Genomic DNA, 23,074 nt, shown 5'->3' on the forward strand with positions numbered 1-23,074 from the left:
TATATATATATATATATTTTATATTGCAGAGGATAAAGAGAACCGTGATCCTGTAGAACCAAGTCCGTCCACATCATCAGCTTTTGATGAGAGTGTTGTATTGTTCACAAGAGGAACGAAATCACCTTCCTTACCAGATGTTGACCAATCCATGCCATACCCAAAATGTCAGGCAGTTGGAAGGGGGGGCCAACTTTTAAAAAAAATAGGAATGAAAAAGGTACAAGACCTATCGCCAAAATCCAAAGTTCTTTACAAATATGCTATAAAGTTAAGAGAACAGTCAAAACGAGAGCATTTGAAACTAATGTCGACTAGGGATAGACTGAAGAAAGCAGTACAACTGTCAAAATCTCCAGAGTTTATGAAAGCAATGGTGAATAAGCACACATTCAATTTTCTATTGTCACAATTAAAATTGCAAAAGATTGCACCCCGAGGCAGACGATTTTCTTTGGAAGACAAAATGTTTGCTTTGTCAATTCAAAAGCAAAGCCCAAGAGGCTACAAGTTGCTAAGACAGATATTTGCTCTTCCATCTAAGAGAACACTCTCAAATTTTCTTCACCAAATACCATTTAAAACTGGGATTAATGATCATATATTTTCTGCCTTGCAAAAAACATGTGCCTCGTTGGATACCAAGGATAAATATTGTTCTATAGTATTTGACGAAATGGCCTTAGAACCCGGACTATATTATAATTCATCAGACGATTTTGTTGAGGGTTTTCAGGATAATGGCTGTGAAAGAAAACCTGTATTTGCTGATAAAGCTATGGTTTTTATGGCCAGAGGTGTCTATAAAAAATGGAAACAACCGCTTGCATATTTTTTTAACGAGGGAGCAATGAAAACAAATGTTTTAATTCAGTCACTGAAAGATGTCATCCGAAGAACAAGGCAGGCTGGTTTTAAAGTAAGTACTTAGTAGTAGTAGTAGTAGTAGTTTGATGTTAACTAAGTAATTTGAATTGTAGGTTATATGTACTGTATGTGACCAAGGGACTACAAATCGTTCAGCTATTAAATATTTGTATAAGGAGACTGAAGCAGAATATGCTCGGAGAAACCAAGAGAAAAGAACATTCGGTTTTGAAATTGATGAAGAAGAAGTTGTGCCACTTTACGATGTTCCACATTTACTGAAATGTATTAGGAACCTTCTATTTGACAATGTGATAACATATACATGGAGAAATGGTGAAAATAAAATGGCACAATGGAAACATATTCAAAAAATGTATGAATTAGAAGATCCTGCAATGGAATATAGGTTGTGCCACAAATTAACAGATGCGCATATAGACAATACGAAAAAAATGAAAGTTAGCATAGCTGCACAAGTCCTGAGTTGCAGAGTAGCAGCAGCGATAAAAGCGATATCGAGGCTAGGTAAGATTATTTACTTTTAGTTGTAATTTTTAATTCAATTTGGTTGTGAGTAACAGTGAGGCAATAAATTTACTTGTTTTAATACTTGCAGATATTATTTTAAAATCTTAAATTATTTTTTAAACAGAAACAAGACGTCACCAAAAAATTAATAAGATTATAATTTCAGTTTCTGTACCTATTAGGTAAAAAAAGTAGCAGATTTTATGCCACATCATTTTGAAGCCAATATAATATATCTATACTGCTTTATATATAAAGAAGTTAATATTAATTTCAACTATGTTTAGTTATAGGTGGGGACACAATTGAATCTAATGCTATGGATACAGCTGAATTTATTGTCTTCATAGACAAAACATTTGACAGTCTAAATGGTTCTCGAATCACACCAAAAGGAGGAAAAACATTAAGGACAGCTGCAACTAAAAAAAGTGGTCATTTGGAACACTGGAGAGAAGCCATACAAGTTTTTTTAAGTATGAAATGTTCGAATTCGAAAAGGAAGAATTTCACTCCTACTATTGGTAATTGGATGCACACTTTAAGGGTTTCCGATATTTAATAACAAAATTATTAAATTCAGGATTTACATTTGTATGCAGAAGAAAGTTTAATCATGATAGTAATTTTTTTTATTAGGAGTCATGGTATTCGAAATGTAAATGCTGATGCTGCTTTCTTTCAAGAATTCATTTGAATCATTAATAAATGAATAATGTTATACACAATCTTCCCAAAACAAAAGTTGTGAATGTTAGTTTGGGTGTATTAAATAATTTGCATTTTTTTTTAAAGTAATTGAGGTTGTACCAAATCCTGTAGAGGTATTGCTACTAGAAAATCCTCCATTAAGGCCTTTCGAATCAGGTCTCCTTACATATATAGCAGGATACATAGCTAAGCAAATTTTAAAAAAAGTAAAATGTAAATTATGTAGGACAGAATTAATTGGAAAGAGCTCTGGACTTAGTGAAGCTTCTGTCAGCATTATTAAAGCTAAAGCTTACAGTAGTAAAGCTTTGTTATTTCCACATACAGTTTTCAATAATGTTTTCCATAGAACAGTAGACATTTTAACAAATTACGTACCTATTGTTTGTCACAAAGGTGATGTTGTCTTTAATTTAAAATGTAATCTTGAGGCTTCTGAAGAGTTTAAGAATAGTTTTACATGCAAACATCACGACATACTGTCCATTTTATATGATTATGTTAGTAAATTTCACATGAATACGTGGGTCAAGAATGTTAATAAAATTCTTAGAGGTAAAGATACTTCTAACCAGTATCAGGATCCTATTAAGATTCTCGCCCACAAAAAATATTTAAAACACAAAGGCGCAGCAACTAAAATTAGGGCTATGAAAAATATAAAATAATTTAAGATTATATTGTATTTACAAATATTTTTTTTGTACATAATAAAAATAAAATGTATTAAAAAAAATACACTTTTTACATTAATTAGTCACTGTTTAACTACCCCTTTCATGGTTTTGTCTGCATTTTCCTCTATCTAAAAAACATCTAGGCATATACATTTTGAGGAAATTTTTTAAATAAACATTTTAAAGTTAAAATACTTTCACTATTGTTGGTTGTTGTCCCCAAGTAATAACATTATCCTAATTTAAGGAATTTTCTGAGAACGTAATAATGTAAATGAAGAAATGTCCTTTAAAAATTGCCAAGGACATCAATTTACTAAACGATGAAGTGGAAGGTGATTCACAAACAGTGACAAAAAATGAAACCTCGTATACTTTAATGAATTTTAAGATGGGTTTTTCGTATAAAGTTTTTATCTAGGTTCATTAAAAAGATACAGTGTTAAACTAATATTTAAAATTTTTTATAACATTTTAGAAACTAATGAGTGAAATTATTTTAAATTAGGCACATGGAGTTATAGCTCTGTTCGCGGAGAAGCTGAAGCCAGTACGGGACCAGTCAGAAGCAATCGCCCAGCCACTTCCTTTATACTATGCTTGTGGGAAATAGCACAGAAAGCAGCCGGGCGACTGTATGACCGATCCCGAACCAATTTGACAGGCTCCGCGAACAAAGCTTATGTAAACATTGTACAAAATCTGAAGCATCTATTTTTTTAGAAAATATTTTACATTTTGTGCAATATTTAGATAAATTCGTATGCTCAATTTCAAATTATTTCACTTACTAGTTTTTAAAATATATAAAAAAATAAGTTAACACCCTGTATCTTTTTAATGAAACGCCCTAAATAAAAACTATAGGAAAGAGCCTCCTTAAAATTCACTAAAATATACGATGTTTCATTTTTTGTCATTGTTTGTGAATTATCCTATGCATATATCGAGAAGTTATCGTATGCCCCCTTATTCTCAATGAACTTATCTTATTCCCCTCGTGTATGCAATAATTGACCTTGAAATTGTTTCTCACTCCAGACACCGATGGCGTATTTAATGCGTTTTTACATTGAGTTGCCTATCTATTTCCTATATATATATTTTATCTATGATAGTGACAGTTAAATCTCATCGCATTGAATTTGATTTTTAAGATCAAGTGGCACTTATGCTGTCTTACGTTTAAAAGTTATGATTTTTATTTTATATCTTATCTTGAATTAGGTGATTTGTACACCCCTACATATTTGCAGGTTACCAATACCNAGATGTCGCCACTGCTATTGGTATCTCGTTCTTATAAAAGTGTTTGACCAGTTCCTTAGCTCCCGGCATTAGAACTGGGTTTTGCAACTCCTTGTGTACTTTTTCTTTGTAAATTATTAGGAATTCTTCAGGTGAAATGGGCAGTCCCATTTCTGTGACAGCTATTCTGGCTGTGTCCTTTTCTGGGGTTCCCAAAACTTTCACTCTAATGTCTGTGGTATATTCTTTACCATATACTGCTGCTATGTCATTCATAATTTTATCATACACAGACTCGGACTCTAAAATCAATAATCTATTATTATATATGTTAAAATGGATTTCTTGTAAATGTATGATAGTTTCATGAACAAATAGTTAAATTTAAGATAAAATTTTATATCTGTATTAGAAAAAAAAATCAATATTTATCGAGAACTGCATTATATTTTTAGAAAATAGTAACTTACCAATAAGAAGTCCATCCATATCAAAAATAACGTGAGTCACTTTTTTGAACAGCATTTTCATAGGATTTGAATTCCCTTTAATTTTTTTTCCGACCTCCCGGACGAAATAAAGAGAAAAGGATAAAGAACACTGATATTTTTCTCTAATGTCGATCAGATCGCTCGTAAATGCAATCCCAGATTGACCGCCGTCCTCTCATAAACCTCAGATTTTAACATTAACTGACGTCAGCGGAAAAATACATGCGTAAACGGGACTCGAAATTTGCTGAAGTATTATGAAACGTTGTATCAGGTTGTGCAATGTGCATAGTGACAGTTAAATCTCATCGCATTGAATTTGATTTTTAAGATCAAGTGGCACTTATGCTGTCTTACGTTTAAAAGTTATGATTTTTATTTTATATCTTATCTTGAATTAGGTGATTTGTACACCCCTACATATTTGCAGGTTACCAATACCAATACCAATTTTTTTGAAAGTCAATGACCTTTTTCCTTTACTATTGGCAGAACTGCTTAGGAGAACAAATGAACTACTCCGTTCAGTTCATTTCACAAGGACGCGGCTGATGTCAACTTATATATTTGTAAAATACAAGTTGCCAATCAAAAAAAGGCTAACTTCTCTAATGATATTTATAGTCCATATATGACAGCCGAAGAATTTTATGTGAAGAGAAAAGCTAAATTATTAGATGAAACAATCATTTGGCAACGAAAGACCTTTATTTTAGTTTTAATATTTAAATATATTGGCATTTAAGGAAATTTTTTACACTTTTAAAGGTAGGTCAGCGGCCCTGCCCATAATTTTTAGGTTATGTCTTTAATCTTGTCATGATTGTAGGAAATTGTAAACATGTCATCGGGCCGGCCCATAAAGTGTGTTGTGGTTGGAGATGGGACCGTAGGGAAAACTTGTATGTTAATATCTTACACCACAGATAGCTTTCCAGGAGAATATGTACCCACTGTGTAAGTCACGATATTGCAGTTCTAAGCAGCCTTGTGTGTTAATTAATAAGATTGTTTTAGCTTCGACAACTACTCTGCCCCTATGGTAGTGGATGGAATATCGGTAAGCTTGGGTCTGTGGGACACTGCAGGCCAAGAAGACTATGATCGATTAAGGCCCTTGTCGTATCCACAGACGGACGTTTTTTTAATATGCTTTAGTGTAGCTTCGCCTTCCTCATTTGAAAATGTTACTTCTAAGTGGTATCCTGAAATCAAACACCATTGTCCAGATGCACCTATGATATTAGTTGGTAAGTGATTAAATATTAAGACAAATTAACAGTGATATATTGTAATTTTAGGTACGAAAATAGATTTAAGAGATGACCGAGAGACTTTGAATGCTCTGGCTGACCAGGGGCTGAGCCCTATCAAGAGAGAACAAGGCCAGAAGTTGGCCAATAAAATAAGAGCTGTGAAATATATGGAATGCTCGGCGTTAACACAGAGGGGATTGAAGCAGGTTTTTGACGAGGCGGTTCGTGCGGTATTGCGGCCCGAACCTCAAAAACGACGCCAACGCAAATGCCTCATCATGTAATTTCTAGTAAGTCGCAAATGGTTGCTTTGAATTATTTGAGTGTGTCGGTTTGAAAACATTTCTTTCTAAAAGATTATTTTAAGTTTGACTTTGTTTCTTTACTGCAATGTTTGAAATGTGTGATATGAAAATCATTTTGTTTCGATTACTTGGAATTTAAGTAAATGAGAGATGTTTTCAAATTTGACAATTTTTACCGACATATACCTTTTTTTTTCACAAGTGAACTGATTTTTCTCTACTGTTAGGTATTATTCAGGGCATTTAGTAAAGTTTTTTGAATTTAAGTGTGGATTTTTGTTTCGAGCGACCTCACACAACGAAAAATTCTCTTATTTTTAAGTTGAAAGAAAGACTTTTTACGAAATCCTAAAATTTTTCATTGCTTTGTGCTTTAAGTGATGACACTTTTTAAGAATATTTATATACATACATAAAAAAAGATTTGTGGATGTGACTATTTTATTTCACCTTTTACCTGGAAGATAATCAAATTGAGAATTAGAGAGAACCGTTGCCACTGAAACTTTAAGCTGTTTTCTAGTTAAGGTGTTTTATATTTGGATACTAAGTAATTTTTACCCGATGTAATCAATCTAAGTATAAAAAATAACGAGTTAGGCAAAATTTAATAATGCATACTCTTTTGGTATGGTGTAACACGTTTCTAATATTTTTTCTTTAATTCAAGCACCGTGAAACGTGAAAAGCAAAGCAAAAAGTCTCCTTTATATGATTGTTTGAACTTGTGATAAAGCATCATATTTTTAATACACGTTTATGACATAACGATCTGATCAAAAACCAAATTAAAAACTAGATGTAAAAGAACTGTATTCTACAAGAACTAATTTATAATCATTCATACTCAAAAATATTTTATTATATCTAGTTATAGTACTGATTTAACCCTTTTTAGCTTTTTAAATGTTTTTTTTTTACCAAAAATGTATCAGGTTTAGTGATTCTGATATAAGTTTACGGTTGCCAAGTTTAGAAACTACTTGTTACACATTTTTTCATATACTAGAATATTATAAGAACTTTTATTAATTAAATCGCCATTATACTGAAATTCTGAGTAACAACTAACAAGATTCTTTAGTACAGGAAGTGAACTAACGAATTGCATAATTTGGAGTTATTTTAAACACTTTTATTATGCATTTATTTTGAATAAGATTTCAGGTACAGCTATGGACAGTAAAAAGTATCCGACCTAAAAAGGAAAAGGAGTATTAGTTTCGTTCTTTAAACACCTTCAAGTGCTACAGGTTGGAAATAATTTTTGTCCACAGTTGTACATCTAAACTTGGCAATTATTCCATTCGAGGCATTTGTTTGTATTATGTGTTATTTTTGACTGCCAAATGATTATTTAACGAACCTATATAAAATATCATATTTTTATACGTCAATTACATTAATGTAACAAATGTTTAGGTGTACGCTTTAATAAGACTTTTTTGTGCCATCGCAAAATTCTCATTTACCTTCTCTTTGTTATTATATTTATTAATCGTCTCCAGTAGAACATCCAATATTAATGTTAGGATATGCATCGAATAGGTTGCTTTCGAAATTTTATATTAGTTATAGTGAGAGAAGCAGCTAAATTTTTGTCTTTTTTGATATTGTTCTTCACAATTTTCTGGGAATATGTATATTCTTAGCGTTTTTGTACTACTAACATTTTTTAATTTACTGTTTTCGTTTTGTTAAGACCAAAGTAATATAAGTTCTAGTCACAATTCAGTAATAATTGTTCTGCACAAGATTTCTCATGGCCATCTCGTAGTGGCGTTCAATGTTACATTTTATCTTATTTTATTTTATTTTGGAACATCACATTTATTGTAATATTGAAATAAAAGTATGTAATTTGCAATTATTTTTCCTTTTTTTTACCCTTTTACCACTACCCATATCGTTATCCTCAAATGTAGGATTGAAACATAATAATAATAGTACGAAACTATCTCAATTGTGAAATTATGAAGTAAATTAGAAAAATTTTAAAATGCCAGTGTTGCAAGAAACAACTACTCTGTGGGCTGTTGTACTAGGTACTAGGTGTTGCGAGTATAATTCAATGTCGGTCAGTCTAGATTGGAGTAGTTGGGAAGTAGGGCTATAGATGGAGCCATTTGCACATAGAAAAATTTTGTTTATTGCAAATATATTTCATTGCATAGTTTGGCATCATGAATTGAAACCATCGTTTCGTTTCGTACATGTTTGGTGTTTTAAACGTTCATATAGGCTTCTACATCTAAAGATTATTTAAAAATATCATGTATTAATATCATGATTTACAGTTGTTTGATGAAATAGTAATAAAGTGTTTGTGAAATGATTTTGTTGGACTCGAGATTCTATTCAGTAAAAAAAAATATATTGAACTTAAATGTAGAAAAGAAATTTCCTGTTACAGCTGTTGAACTGGGTAGTTTTATTATATGACCTAATTTTTATGTTCAGTGTGAGTGTATAGTAAAGCGATGTACCTATTTGGCCGATAATGAGGTGTGTACTAATCTGGAGTCTGGAATATCAAAAGAACATGAAATTATCAGGAATTTTCATAAATCTAGAAATATAAGAATTTTTCAAATTTTCCTGAAATTTTTTAAACTTCCACTTTTCAACGGTCTTTATTATATCAGGTGTTGGCACTGAATGTCATTAAATTCTATTACATTTCCATTTTTATTATCCGTGTCCCGAATTGCATAAACCAAATGTCACTTGTTGAAAGAGCTATTCAGAAAAAAAAATGTTTCCATAAAGATCAACATGGAAATGTTTAGTTTCTGATAAAATCTTGAAAATATTTTTTTTACTTTACTACTTTAGACAAGCAAAATTATTACAATTTTTTAAATATATCAAAATTTCTCATTTGGGAGAAAACCAAGATACAAACTTGATAGCGTCCACTGCACGTATAACTTGCGAAATAATACTTTCTTGAATATTAAGTGGGAGATGCAGGCAAAAATTTTGGAAAATGGTGGTGGTGGCGGAGCTAAAACGTAAAGCTTACATTTTTGTTTGTAAAATTGTACACATCTCGAAAAAACATGAAATATCAGGAAATTCTTTGGTTAAACTTTGGTACAACGTATATATTTGAGAGGAACTTATTACAGAAACCATTTTTGTGAAATAGTTATGTACATGTCCTTCGTTTTCTACTTGCAACTGTGTTAATATATTTAATACAATTATTGATTTATTTTTAAATTATTTTTAGTGACGACACTGTATTTGCACAGAAATGTCAAACTACATATTACCTTTACCTTTGTCCAAAAAATTATGATATCCGTTGTACATTTATAGTCACAGATTAACTCTTCTTCTTCTTCCGGTTAAGAAACATTCTAAAAAGAGTAACGAAACTGTTGTTCCATGGAAATGTCACAGTAGCCGTGTACGCAAGGTCAGTTCTCTAACGCCTCGGTGGGGGTAGAAAAACAAGAAAACGTAAACGTGCTCGATAGTCACGTCAAAATATGGCCGACGCTGATGCGGTCGTTAGAAGTGGTGCGCGAATAGAGAATATGAAAGTGTCAAATGGACCCCGTGTGGTAACGATTAACAAGACTGAGACGGGGTTCGGGTTCAACGTTAGGGGACAGGTTAGCGAAGGTGGTCAGCTGAGGAGCATCAACGGGGAGCTCTACGCCCCCCTGCAACATGTCAGCGCTGTTCTGGACAGGGGGGCCGCCGAGCAAGCCGGGATCAGGAAGGGAGACCGGATCTTGGAAGTGTAAGTTTCAAGTCTCATCCTACACTTTAGCTTTTGGGTAGTTATCTTGTTTTCTGGGAACTCGTATTGATTTTTATTTCAAACGCCACAAACTGACAGTTTACCGTTTGTTGTTATGCAAATTTCTGCAGCGTTTTGAGTTGGGTAATTTTGGGTTTGGATGAAGATGTATTTAACTATTCAACGCTGGCAATGATGTAACTCGCGTTTAATTCAGTTGAGGAGCGTTGAATGGTTGAATCTGTTTTTTAATACTCTGGGAATGTAATAGCATTGTATCGATTGCAGCTCGCGGTACTAACAGTAATTTTAAATACAGTTACGCGCCAGGGAAAGTGTGAAATAACTTGTATAAATCATATAACTCGATTGTTACCTAAGTATTTTATTTCTGAAGAATAAGCTCCATGTCAAGTGTACAAGTATCGCAAGAGTTTGCTTTCCAGGAATTCGTGAATGTGGCTTCCCACCTTAAAATATGCAAAAATCCATCTCAGTACCTACTAGATATTGCAGTATCGCATGACTCGAGGCGTAGGTACATACCGTGTAAAAATAAACCGCTTATAAAACGAAATGAATCTAGTTAGCTTTTTCTTTGAACACGTTCTTTCTTTCGTAACTGCTTGTAAATTGCCAGCTAAGCTAATGTTTACCGTTACGAATTTATTTTTTTATCGGCAGTCTCGTGCAGAAAAACGTTCTGATCTCGCTTGAAAGTTGGGTATGTTTATAAACGACGTCTACAGCATAGATAAATACACTGAAGCTTAAATGTACCTACAGGGTGATCCATAATTCTCTTTTAATTAGAATTTACACCTTTATTGTTAAGATGAGGCGAAATGTTTACATATTATGTATTACATACATCAAAAGTCATGTGAAATCAGAGTATACACTCAGAAAAACAATTGATAAAAAGATTTTGTTGAAATTTCACGACAATTATAAAAGAAAATACAATTGTACAAAAAAGGATTTAAAAACTACAATTAGATACATAAAAATCGACATAAATATGATGAAGTACCTGACAAATATACAGAATTTTCATAAAGGTTTCACAAGCCACGTGACCACCGAGCTTAGGCAACCAGCATTGCAGGACTGGTTAATGATTCGTTTACAATGAACAATGACAAACCATTGTTGACCAGCCGGTAAAACAGAATAATGCTGTGTTTTAATGTAAACTTCATCTTATTGTTTACTGTTTCAAACTAATTATTGGTCAGTGGCTTATAATCATTTATACAGGCTGTCTCCTAAAAAACGCCGCAAGCCATAACTAGGTACGTCATTTATAGTCTGATTTTAAAAAACAAAAAATTATGTGAAATGACTAAATACAGTATAGAGTGAACCTATTGGAGCGTATTTATGTTTTTTTTTAAATGGCAATATAGTTTTTTTTTATTTATTATGTGCAGATTTCTATTCTAAATTCAACGCTGTAGGTATATAACGTTTACTTTTGTGAAAGATTTACTACAGAAAAAGCATGAAAATATTAGTCAATACCGCATTATTAGCGCCCGGTCGCTTAATTGACAACAAACATGTTTTGACTAATCATGTATGCCTGGAAAACAAAAAATAATACAACAAAGCAAGTAAATGTCATTTTAGCGTTCGTGTCCCAGTTTTTTACGTATTATACTCTTTCTGTGTCATTTACAGTAGGTTGTATGTTGAAATAAGCTGAACAGTGCAAAATATGAGTAATAATCAATTGACGGACATGATGCAGGAGTCCGACTTTATAGAGAACTATTTCCTCACAGGGAAGTTCCAGAACCACGTAGATTTGTAAGACTTGAAGAAAATTTGAGAAACTATGGTGCTTTTAAGAAACCAAAGCGAGAAGAACGTCAATTTAATGAAAACATTGAACAAAATTGATTTTTTTTAATTGATATTCATTTTCGAGTTCATTGTATTGTTTCTTTTCTGTTAACTACAAAATTCTCTTCCGAGTTTTATTTGCTTTGCTGTATTATTTTTTGTTTTCCATGGCACAGATTAGTTAAAATACATTTGTCATGAATTAGTGACCGGGCGCCGAATGCGGTATCGACTAATATTTTGTCGTCTTTTTTGTAATAAATGCTTTAAATATACGTCGTTGGATTCAGAAAATAAATCTACACAATAATACATTGACAATTTCTTGATGAATAATAAATTGACGAAGTTCTTCATGAATTAATACACGAATTTATTGGTAAACAGTGTGGTTTTACACTGCTACAGACTTTGTCAAGTTTTTTGATGCATGAATCAGTTCTACCAACGAATCAAAGAAGCAAATATATTTCAAAAATGTCACCTTTCCACTCATAATTGTAGTGATACAACAGCGGTACCGTTTTGACACATATATAAATATTAGTGTTTGTAAGTAACAAATCAGTAAAAACTATGCAAAACTAGTACGACGCCACACAATTATTTACATATTCCAATAATATAACCTCATTACTGATCTGAGGCTGGAAATCTGTTGGGTTGGTACTTCCGAACTTCACGAAGAAATTGACGAAAATTAGAACATGCTCTAATTCGTCAAGAACTTGATGAATAAATTCATGAAGTTATTTGACAGCTGATTTGGTGCATTACACTTGTCCAATTTCTTGTTGAAGCGACTTCATGAATTAATTGATCAATAAATTGTCAATGTAAAACAGCTATAACAAAAAAACTTTGAAAAAAAAGTTGACTATCAATTTTCAAAAAAAAAGAATAGTAAATAAGCTCTAATAGGCTCCCTCTATAGTGTATTAGAGTCATTTAGTTTGATTTTTTGTTTTTTAAAATCACTAAATAATGGAGTTATGGCTTGAGGCGTTGTTTAGGACACAGCCTGTGTATAAAAGGTTCTGTATATAAATTAATTTACAGCTTTGTACACTTTCAAATACGTTTGGAACTTCCAAATGCTTGGAAAACATAAATTTGGGAAAATCGTATTAGTTGGTGTAATAAAATTTATTATTCTTTTTAATTACGCGAATTGCATGCATTTTCATAAATGCTGTTTATATTTAAAGCTCGATTTAAAGTTTTAATTACAATTTCATATTTACATTTTTTTTTGTATTTTAATTTTGACGTTTAGAAAATAATGTCGATTATAAACCATTTTTGTCAATGGACATTTTAGTAGCGAATTCTGTCATATAAAATAAACGACGTTTCATTTTACGATGGTCATCAGAGTATTCTAAATGAGGAAAACATTTGCACGACTGTTTTTACAATTTGAAATAATCTGTATTTAAATTCAGTATTAAGTCAAAAAAAGTATTTGCTTGTAAAAATGTATTAAAATAAAATAAATTAAATACAGATTTAAAATAGCTTTAAATACAGCTTTAATATACAGGGTGTTTTTGTAATGTTGCAAATAACTTTAAAGAGCGATTCTTTGCCAAAAAGTAATAGAGGGAGTTTTGCGAGATTCATGAGAGTTTCTAAGTACGCCCAGTTTTTAATTACTGTTAATTATAATTGCACTTTAAATAGGTGTAGAAATTTTGTTGATTGTTTTCCTCTCGCCTTTACACTCTGTCAAAAACATTTCTTGTAATTTCATTGATGACCGTGTTATACCAGCTTTTTCTGAAGGTACGAACGAAACTTTAGCTGTCATGAAATCAAATATACACTGTTTATTAGCGTCCATTTCATGAAGAACTATCAAATCGTTCGTGGCTCACGAAGGCGACATTCAATTTCCTTAAGTGGTGCTCTCATTAAGAAAATATTATTAGAAGCAGCAATGCGTGTGGGATGCCTTATAACTAGTAATTTTAATTGATTCTTGACCTCCGTAAGAACCGCGGGGTCAAGCCTAAAGGCATTTTCTATTAATGTTGATTGAAACCTAAACGATGAAAGTTATTTCAGCTGCCGAAACCGCCCAATTTCCGAATAACCGAAAAAGGTGACATTGACAATTCCCAATAGATGTTTCAATTGTTTTAAAGTGTAATTCTCATGGTTCAGCGGATTCGTAGAATTCGCCCTCTTTGCAGGCGTGTTTCATTTGATATTTTTTGCGCTTGAAATTAGTTCGCTGTAAACAGGGTTATTTTAAAATGTTCTACCATAAACATTTCTCTCTGCTGGGATGGTTAGCAGCTCGTGCGGACTGTCGATAAATGCGAACATAAAAATATCATAATCGTCGGCAATTATAAGTTGTTATTATTGAGGAGTCGATTACGTGTTACGTGAATTCCAGATGATACTGAGAGGCGTTCTTTCACCGGTTTTATGGGTGGTATTTCAAAACAATCGAATGATGGTTAGTCATTACGTTTACTTTAATTAATCTTCGTGCAATTATCGAAGCAGTAAGGACACGATTTTTTAATTCTTTTAATAGATGTATTATTCTGCTAAAAAATAATAGGCACCGTTTGGGAGAGGGCAGGTGTTTGTTTTGCTCTAAGGTTCGAGAGTAAATCGTACATTCCAGGTTCGTACTTTGTTTTCGCAAAAAGTTATGACAAACAGAGATATTTGCAGAAGGTTAATTTGGCGCTCAATAAACCGAACATTTTTTTATCGAGAATCAAGAAATTAAGATTAAAATGCATCAGTTGAACTAGAGACCATCTACAACTGGTGACAAAAGAAAAGTTAATTGTCGCTATTGGACGTACCTGACATTATATCGAAATTCGGGTTAAGAGAGGTTTAGATCTAGCCAAATGTCTATTTGATCTTAGTCTGCATACCAAATGAGTTAAAAGTCCTTCCGAAATTTCAAATATCTACATTCTAAACTATATTACATAATCTAATGGTCGTATCAGTAAAACTAAATAAAAAATTGATATGTCATAGCAAATACAACATTTGTGGTGTGTAGTTTTAGTGAGTCCGATTTGTATTTGTCAGCATAGTTAGCATACATATAATTAATTCTAGCTGTGACTGAAATACAAGAGAATAAGTTCTAATGTTGATGTTCGTTTACTTAACTCGAATAAATTACTTACGTTAAAGGGCATATTTGTTACATATAATTTAAATAATAAGTTGACAAACAACAAAATTATTACAGGAAGGATACGTCACAGAATTCAAAATCTAGAAAAGCTTGTTTTTTTTTTACCTTATATTTATATTTTAGCTATCACTGGAATTTATCATAAAAGTCAGGCCAAATTTAAAGTGCTCCTTAAGGCGTAATTTAATTGAACTTTTATGTGGTACAATGTAAAAATGTATCACAGGAAGACATTTCGTGCATTCATATTGAATACAACTCCTGAACTCTCATTAATTTTCTTTCCCTCTGTCAGTGGACATACACGTGATCATAGTGAAATCTTTATTACCCGTGTTATTTTGTATACTACAAATTTGCTAATTAAAAATATTAAAATATCTTTTATCATATTATGTTTATACTTGTCATGCAAGCGTGGTGTCCTGAATCAGTCCCTGGTTTTTACCTGATGTACGATTTACTCACGCACTTTAGACTTAATAGGGAATTATGTGCTGTGATATTTTAAATTTAATTCTAACTTAAACGTAGTTCTAAGATGGATAGTAGCAGAGCCCTGTGGAACACTCAGTTGATTATTTAATAGAGAACAGTTTATTTCGTTTGTAAAACCGTACTGAGGTACGTTATCATAAAAAATGCCCCTTGAAAATTTAGAAACTGTCTCTGTTATTTAAATAAAAAGTTATTGGCTAAATTCCGCAACAGATAAATTTATAATTTAAGTTAAAGCGCAGCAATTCGATTAGATACATTTTTTTTTACAATTCGTGCTTTATATCTGCGAATTTTCTGGTCGTTTTCAGAGGCTAGAATGACACTTTTAATTAAGCGGCCATTCTTTGTGTATCGATTTTTTTTATATACATTTTTATAGAATTCTAATACCTTCATTTTTTTTCATCAAAACTTTCGAATTAATTGATAATTGTATTCCTAAGTTAATTCAAACAAATTCAAACGTTTTTTCTAAAAGATTTTATTAAATGAAGTCAACATTGTTCTTTGATATCAGAAACATAAAAAGACAAATGTTTGGTTTATTTTTCCAGTTTTTATTAGAAAACTAATTTGAAACAGTAAGAAGCAAAATATAACCTAAAATGCTACAAACTTACAATCTACCTACTTATTAATATTAACATTAACTTTAAGATTTATGGTAAAGCCGTAATTTGATGCCNTGTATCGATTTTTTTTATATATATTTTTATGTCTCTAATACCTTTTTTTCATCAAAACTCTCGAATTAATTGATAATTGTATTCCTAAGTTAATTCAAACAAATTCAAACGTTTTTTCTAAAAGATTTTATTAAATTAAGTCAACATTGTTCTTTGATATCAGAAACATAAAAAGACAGATGTTTGGTTTATTTTTCCAGTTTTTATTAGAAAACAAATTTGAAACAGTAAGAAGCAAAATATAACTTAAAATGCTACAAACTTACAATCTACCTGCGTATTAATATTAACATTAACATTTATGGTAAAGCCGTAATTTAATGCCAAAGGATTATTGGAATCATTTTGTGATTGTGGTAAATTTATAGAACAGGTTGCCCCTTTGCTTGTGCTTGCTTCAGGAGTCTGCACCTCTTGTATCTTTTTAGCAATATCAATTTTGCTGGAAATTGACTCTTCTATAACCTCCTGCCACGGTAGATGACTTCCATCCACCGTGACGTTTGAGTGTTGTAATATCCCCTCCAGCATTAGCCACGAGAGTTGCAGATGCGCGACGCAAACCATGCCCTGTATATAAATTAGAATCTGTCAAACCCAAAAATCGCGCAACAACATTAGAGATTTTTAATAGCTTATTAATACCAACACATTGACGTGTGCATTTTCCATTTGAAAATTGCAAAAGGACCTTTTATGCTGCACATTTTGAGGCCTTAGCTTAGAATATTTTCTAATTAATTCAATTGGATTAACACAAAATCCTTCATTTAACACAGTGAAGCTTCTTGGTTTGTTCGTTTTAGTATTTAAAATCATGATGTGGATATACTGTCCTTTGTCCCCTATATTGCCTATACTTAGATGGGTCAATTCCTCGCAACGGCAAGCGCCAAAAACTCCTAATATCAACGCCACCTAAAAACAACAAATTTAATAAATATAACTCAGTTAAACTATTCAGTAGAATAGATCTTCGTCTAGGGCTTCACGCAAAAATTGTTCGATTTGTTCTCTTTCTAAGGCCTTGGATTTTTTTGGTTGAAAATGTTTGTGCTTAGACTTTAGAAATGCCACTGGTCTTCCGAATTTAGAAATTTCAATGTTCTTGTAAACTCTCAAAGTTGACTTCAACATGGAATATTTAGTCCACAATGTGGATGGAGCTAATTTCTCACTTAAATTGAAAAAAGCCAGCAAGACATTTTCATTTACGCCTTTCACCCCTTCTTTGATTTTCCAATATTGATATTCCTTCAGTTCATTGTTGTATATAGATTTTGATTTCTCGAGAATGACGCCTGCAGTAGCCGCATTAGCTTTTTCTAAAATTTCAGATGGAATTTCCACATTTTTCAATTTTTTTAGTCATGGTTTTAGAATTTCAACGTGATTTCAACTCAAAAAATATTGTTTGTATACTGACAACCCTTGGTTATAGACACATTTTAGGTTGACACTCGCATCCTTTGTATGATAAATAATTTTTCCATTAGCAAAAACCCTTTTCTAGAGTGTTTCTATGTTGGTTTATTTTTCTTTAACTAATTTCATTTGCATTGAAGCCGTACAAGCTCATCTATGCGAGGCTTTAACGATTCTTAAGCGTCCATAAAGCGTTCTCGTAATCTCGAGCATGCGATCATTTTACTTTTCGGTGTTGCGCTGCAAGAGTGAGAGTTGCTGAAAATAGCTTGAATGTGTGTACATTACGAATTAGAAACGGTTGAAAAAAAAAATCTTCACAGCGTTGCTTAGGTGCTATAGACATCCTCACCACTGATTCGAGCTGAGGCTTGATTTTTTCACGTTTAATGCTATTTTGTCTGTGTACTGTGGACCCACAATTTAATTTCAGTACAGGGTGATTCACAACTTATCCAAAAAAATTTGGGAATAGATGCGGCATGAGAAATGGAGTCAATATTGTAAAAAAAATTTTTGTAAAATCCTTATAGTTTCTGAGAAAAAAATTATTGAAGTTATAGCACATTAAACCACTACATAGCTGGACAACTGTAGTCTCTAGCGTCATTCGCAATACGCGTGGAGAGCCATGTGACTCCTAATACTGAAATCCGTCGTTGCGGTAGTTTTTACCTGTTATCTGTGGTATTTACATCAGTTTTTTAGTAGTTAGTGTCAAAAATGGCTTGCGTGTATAGCAACTCAGAGTTGATGGATATCGTTTTAATTTATGGTGAAGCAAGACAACATTTGTATTATGGTGAAGTATTTGTGTTATGGTGAAGCAAGACATCATTTGTGTTAGTTCGTAGAAAGTGAGTAAGACGGACCCAAATGTGTTTACACGTGAGTGGATAAAATTTTGAACAATTGCTGTTGCAGCATCGGGTATGTCAAATGATTTTATTATTTAAAAACACAAATTAATTTTATTAATAATTAATAAAGGCAAAAGCATTTGAATTTGCCGATATAAAATAGGTGCGATAAAATTCTATTTACATATTTCTTTCCTTGCGAAAGTTTTTGTCCGTTTTTATCACGCCGCCATACCGGTCGCATTGTGCGAGGTCAGGTTTTACAGTGGACCAGTTTCCAGTGCCGTGCAGAAGTGTATTTTTAAATCAATTTCGAACTGACCTTTTTGATTTTTTCTTTACAAAATTGTATTTGTTAGGGTCCCCTGTACATCCAGTATTTTTTTTTTGATAAGTTCTGAATCACCCTGTATATTCTACCTGAAAAACGAAGGTTTTAAGAACAATTTTTTATACAAGAAAATATTCTGAAATTTAGTAGAAGCTTCTTCATTGTTGTCACTTTTTAGTGTTACACCCAGTATTAATAGGCTATTTTCGTTAATGATGTTGGTTACAGTTGCAAGTTCATATTTCATCAGCTTTTTCCGGAAAGAAAACGTTAATTAACTTTTTTTCGTTGGTTTAATTTAATTTTGTTCACGATTTAAAGATTTTTCGCAATCTAGTTTTAATTTATTTATTATATTGTTTATGGTACAGAAGTTATTATTTCCGTCGCAGTTAAAATTAGACCTAAGAATTTATTTAATTAAAATCGCATACCTATTTCGAGAAATATGCAGAAGTGTCAGTCTATTTAATTTATTATTAATAAAAATCAAATTCAACATATTTTCGTAGGTGTTTTGCATGGCAATGTGTACATTAATAAATTCTACAAGTTAACCAGGGTTGTATTTGGCGTGCCAACTATTTACATAGATATTTCGTACTAAATTAACGTATAACTGTCGTTATTTGAAGAATATGATAAATTGTTAATTACAAAATATTCTAGGAAGTACCTAATTCTTTCCTGTTTAACTTGGTTTTCTATTTTCGTTGTAAATGAGACCCACACGAGGAAAAGTTAACGGTACGCCTATGCGTCTCTGTTCTGATAACATGCTCTGTACCGATAATTTATCAAAAAAATATATTTGGCTCCTGCCGTATTTGGAAAGCGCGACAGCGGACACTAAAAGTCGTTTTAAATGTGCTTTTTTAATCTGTGTTGCAAGTACCTTGAAAGTAGATGGAATTTACTTGTCACTTATCTTTCTAGATAGGTATGCAAAAATGCAGGGAGACCTTCTGGCATTTCAACTGATTTAGTTATAATTACTATTCTTCACTCGCTACTGAACAGGAAGGAATGTCGATGCATTTTTAACTCCAAGGCCGTCAATCGTGTCAAATTTGTTGATATTTGTAACTGAATAACAATTTGACAGTTGAATATACGAAGGTATACCAGACACTGAACCGAAATTTGGGCGTAACATTGATAAGAACATGAATATTTCTTTCCCAGACAAACTTACTTTACCGCGATCATCCTGTACCCAGAGATGGGTCATCGCGAATCTCCATGGTGCGTTGAGACTAGAGAACGCGAAGATCTTAGATTACTGGTTCTCGATGTCGGAGATGCCTTCTTGTTCTACAGGTTTGCTAGCGTTCGAAAAAATAATAGGCCGTAACTATCCCAACGACTAGCTGTTGTGCTGTTGTTAGGCGTAGTCCATTGCTACCTCAGTTGATTCAATGAACAGTGTTGGATTTAGGATTTAGCGGGTGCTATGTGGAAAAGGTAAAATTACTCTTTCCAGAAGGAGAAATACACAAAAGGGTCAAGTCTTTTTATTGCCTTCCCAAAATTCCCAAGGTTATTTGTATCCTTTATTTAAAATCCGTAAATCATGCGAACTGGTAAAACAACAAGAATTATATTAATTTAGTTCTAAAGAAATGAAATGACACTCGCGCCCATCTCGTTCAAGTCAAAGAAAATGTTGGATGCAATTTTGAAGGTTCTGTGATAGAAATTACATATTATTCACTGTTCGTGTTTTTAATCTCTATTTTAGTAATATTACAAAAGTTTTGCAATTATAACTAATTTTTTAGGTAGGTATAAAGTTTGCTGAGAAATATTTATATTCCTTTGTTATTCCGTACAAATAATTTTATCTCAAGTATTACTAATTATATTAATCAAGTAAAGAAAACTTTATGTAACCCTAAATATTGCTGGGTACGGATTACGATGTTTTTATAAATTATTAAATATATTAAAAGGATTTATCAACTGTATTTTTCATTCCAATAAATATATCACAGCTTCCTAGCCTTTTTTAATTAATTTAGTTTTTTAAAAACATTACAAAAAATAATCTGTTGCGGATAATTTATTGTTGATAACAATTACATGGGATTTAGGAAAACTCTATCTTGTTCAAAATTTAATTACAAAACTGTTTTTCCTCTTCCATTTTTATCTAAAATGAATAGTTGCTAAGTTGTCGACGAGAAATCCAAGAAAAAAATGTTTTTTTTTGCTATTTTATTATACTTTTTTGCAATAACAATTAAACAAAACCCACGTTTTTTTTATTTGCATAGAAAAATGATCTTTTCTGAAGCCGTTGAAGCAAAAATCTCCGATCATATGCGTTTTACCCAACCCGAAACAGATTCCGCCTGGGCAATTTGCACAGTGTGTAATTTCAATGTTAGTTTAATTTAATTTTTACATAAACGCATGGTAACTGAAGCAGTTCCGTAAGGAAACCCTTGAGGGATACCATACTTGAGTAAGTAAGCCACTGGATTGCCCTGATTTCGTTGCACATATTAGCGTGGATTGGATACTTCCGCGTTTTTCAATAGCTGGAATAATTTGCCGGTCCAATAATTTCAAGGATATTTTTCCGATTTCGGTACAACGATTCAACGTATAATCAGAATTTCAATATAACCGAGATTGTAACGTAGTTTAACATGGGCATCTCTTATAATCAGATACATAAAGGAAATTCCGAAATTTTACTGAATATAAACATATCATTATCGACAATTTGTTTTCTACAATTAATTGCCGCTGCGTAATTTGTGAATTTGTTTTTTGAATCTCCCACTCGATAATAATTATCTAAATGGAAATACAGTGAAGTCGATTAAAGGGAATGATAGGCTAAATAGGTTAATTGGTCAATAGAAAAGGTTACCGTTATTAACAGAATAAGGTATTCAGTTTCTGTTGACGTAAAATGTCGTATAAATCGATGGAATTGGCACTTAGGACTTTACCAAAAAAAATATTGATGTCATTGTGAGCTCACCTATTTGTAATCATATGCCGATTTATTATTATAGTATATTCCAGTGAAAAGTGATGAAATCATAAAATTAGATAGGCCGATTCTTAATCTGAAACGCGAAATATTCCGTCGTAATTGTTTCTAGAAATTTGATGTAATAAAAATTGGTTTATCCGTACGTAACATGATAATGCTACTTCCGATTTAGTGAACAGTAACTCATTGTTTTGTATTTTCGCAGTTTTACATAGCTACTGTGGTTAGAACGGTATAAAATCCTCCTTACGAATATACCGTATGAATAATTGAAATTTCGGAGTTCTTGGACAGAGAAATACCTGTATTTCGTTTTTGTTTACTTAAAAATACACGTGGAGATACTAGGGTCCCTGCAATTTCTGTAAATACCTGTTTTATAAAATATTAATATTCATTAATTTATGCATCGCCTATATGCAGGGTGTTCAACAAGCTCTAGGACAAACTTTGACAGATGGTAGTTGTGTTAATTTTAATTTCAAATTTTTTTTTTTTATATGAACAGATCCGATTCGTTTTTTTTTAGAAGTTACAAGCATTTTAAAAAATATAATTTCATATTTCAATCAAAGTTGCCCGACAAATAAAAATTATGGTTGCTATAACAATCATTGTTATTTGTGTTTAAAGTTTAAACATTGATGAACCTTTATTAACCAAAATAACAAATCTTAGGACTATAAAAATTGTTCAAAATGTCCACCCTCGGCTCGAATGCACTATTTTTATTTTTACACTATAACCATTTAAAATTTTTCAACATTTTACTCTAAACAATTATGCATAGAAAATTCCTTGTGCAGTAAATAATAATTAATTGTTTATAGAGTAAAATGTTGAAATATTTAAAAAAATTCTAAATGGTTAAAGTGTAAAAATAGGTATTTTTAGTATTGATCATTGTTTATTATGACAAGTACCTCTAAAAAATTGTGTGCCCTTTCTAAACCTTAATTTAAACCCACGGTACGCGATAAACATTTTGAAATTTTTTTAATTAACAATCCTGTCAATCGAAAACCACACGATCGATCGTTGCAGAATTTTTACAAAGTTCACAAAGTTTAATCAATATTTATAAATATTTACTAATTTTAAAAATTGCTCCAAATAATTTACATATGATTTTCTACTATTTTTCACCCGTTGTTAATGCAAAATTCAACTTTTTTGATTCGCAGTTGTAACTTTATAGAAAATCGTCAAATAAATAAAAAATAAATGATGACTTTTTTTATGTATGTAACTTTCAATGTTACAGGGAAAAATATGTCGAAAAATGGGTAATTTTTCGTTCTTTTTGTATGTTTGTTGTTCCCCTGAATTTAGCAATAGTTTTTTGGAATAAGCAAACTCGGATTCCTATTCTACATAATATTTAGGATTTTTCTG

At 31.9% G+C, this 23,074-nt stretch overlaps 3 protein-coding genes across 3 annotated transcripts in view; 2 read left to right on the forward strand and 1 right to left on the reverse strand.

The window, feature by feature from the left end:
- Positions 1 to 4,678, reverse strand: part of LOC108910003 (probable pseudouridine-5'-phosphatase) — a 10,845-nt gene extending 6,167 nt beyond the window's left edge. Inside the window, exons 1-2 of the mRNA XM_023454759.1 lie at positions 4,505 to 4,678; positions 4,060 to 4,336 (exon numbers count right to left, since the gene is read on the reverse strand). Coding sequence (XP_023310527.1) covers positions 4,060 to 4,336; positions 4,505 to 4,565 — 338 coding nt within the window. The 5' untranslated portion in view covers positions 4,566 to 4,678. The remainder of the gene's footprint in view (positions 1 to 4,059; positions 4,337 to 4,504) is intronic.
- A 159-nt stretch (positions 4,679 to 4,837) lies between these two features.
- Positions 4,838 to 7,953, forward strand: LOC108910013 (ras-related C3 botulinum toxin substrate 1). The gene is made up of 4 exons (XM_018714500.1): positions 4,838 to 5,293; positions 5,355 to 5,482; positions 5,543 to 5,775; positions 5,827 to 7,953. Exons 2-4 carry the CDS (start codon positions 5,367 to 5,369, stop codon positions 6,063 to 6,065), a joined length of 588 nt encoding a protein of 195 aa, XP_018570016.1. The 5' UTR covers positions 4,838 to 5,293; positions 5,355 to 5,366; the 3' UTR covers positions 6,066 to 7,953.
- A 1,571-nt stretch (positions 7,954 to 9,524) lies between these two features.
- Positions 9,525 to 23,074, forward strand: part of LOC108910020 (sorting nexin-27) — a 31,944-nt gene continuing 18,394 nt past the window's right edge. Inside the window, exon 1 of the mRNA XM_018714513.1 lies at positions 9,525 to 9,840. Coding sequence (XP_018570029.1) covers positions 9,584 to 9,840 — 257 coding nt within the window. The 5' untranslated portion in view covers positions 9,525 to 9,583. The remainder of the gene's footprint in view (positions 9,841 to 23,074) is intronic.

This window comes from Anoplophora glabripennis, unplaced genomic scaffold (assembly GCF_000390285.2).
Source record: "Anoplophora glabripennis isolate ALB-LARVAE unplaced genomic scaffold, Agla_2.0 scaffold407, whole genome shotgun sequence".
Lineage (NCBI taxonomy): Eukaryota > Metazoa > Arthropoda > Insecta > Coleoptera > Cerambycidae > Anoplophora > Anoplophora glabripennis.

Coding starts and splice junctions, on each gene's coding strand:
- LOC108910013 (XM_018714500.1), top strand. CDS start 5,367: ATGTCATCGGGCCGGCCCATAAAGTGTGTTGTGGTTGGAGATGGGACC. Junction 5,483..5,542: donor GGAGAATATGTACCCACTGT/GTAAGTCACGAT, acceptor AGATTGTTTTAG/CTTCGACAACTACTCTGCCC. Junction 5,776..5,826: donor TGCACCTATGATATTAGTTG/GTAAGTGATTAA, acceptor TTGTAATTTTAG/GTACGAAAATAGATTTAAGA.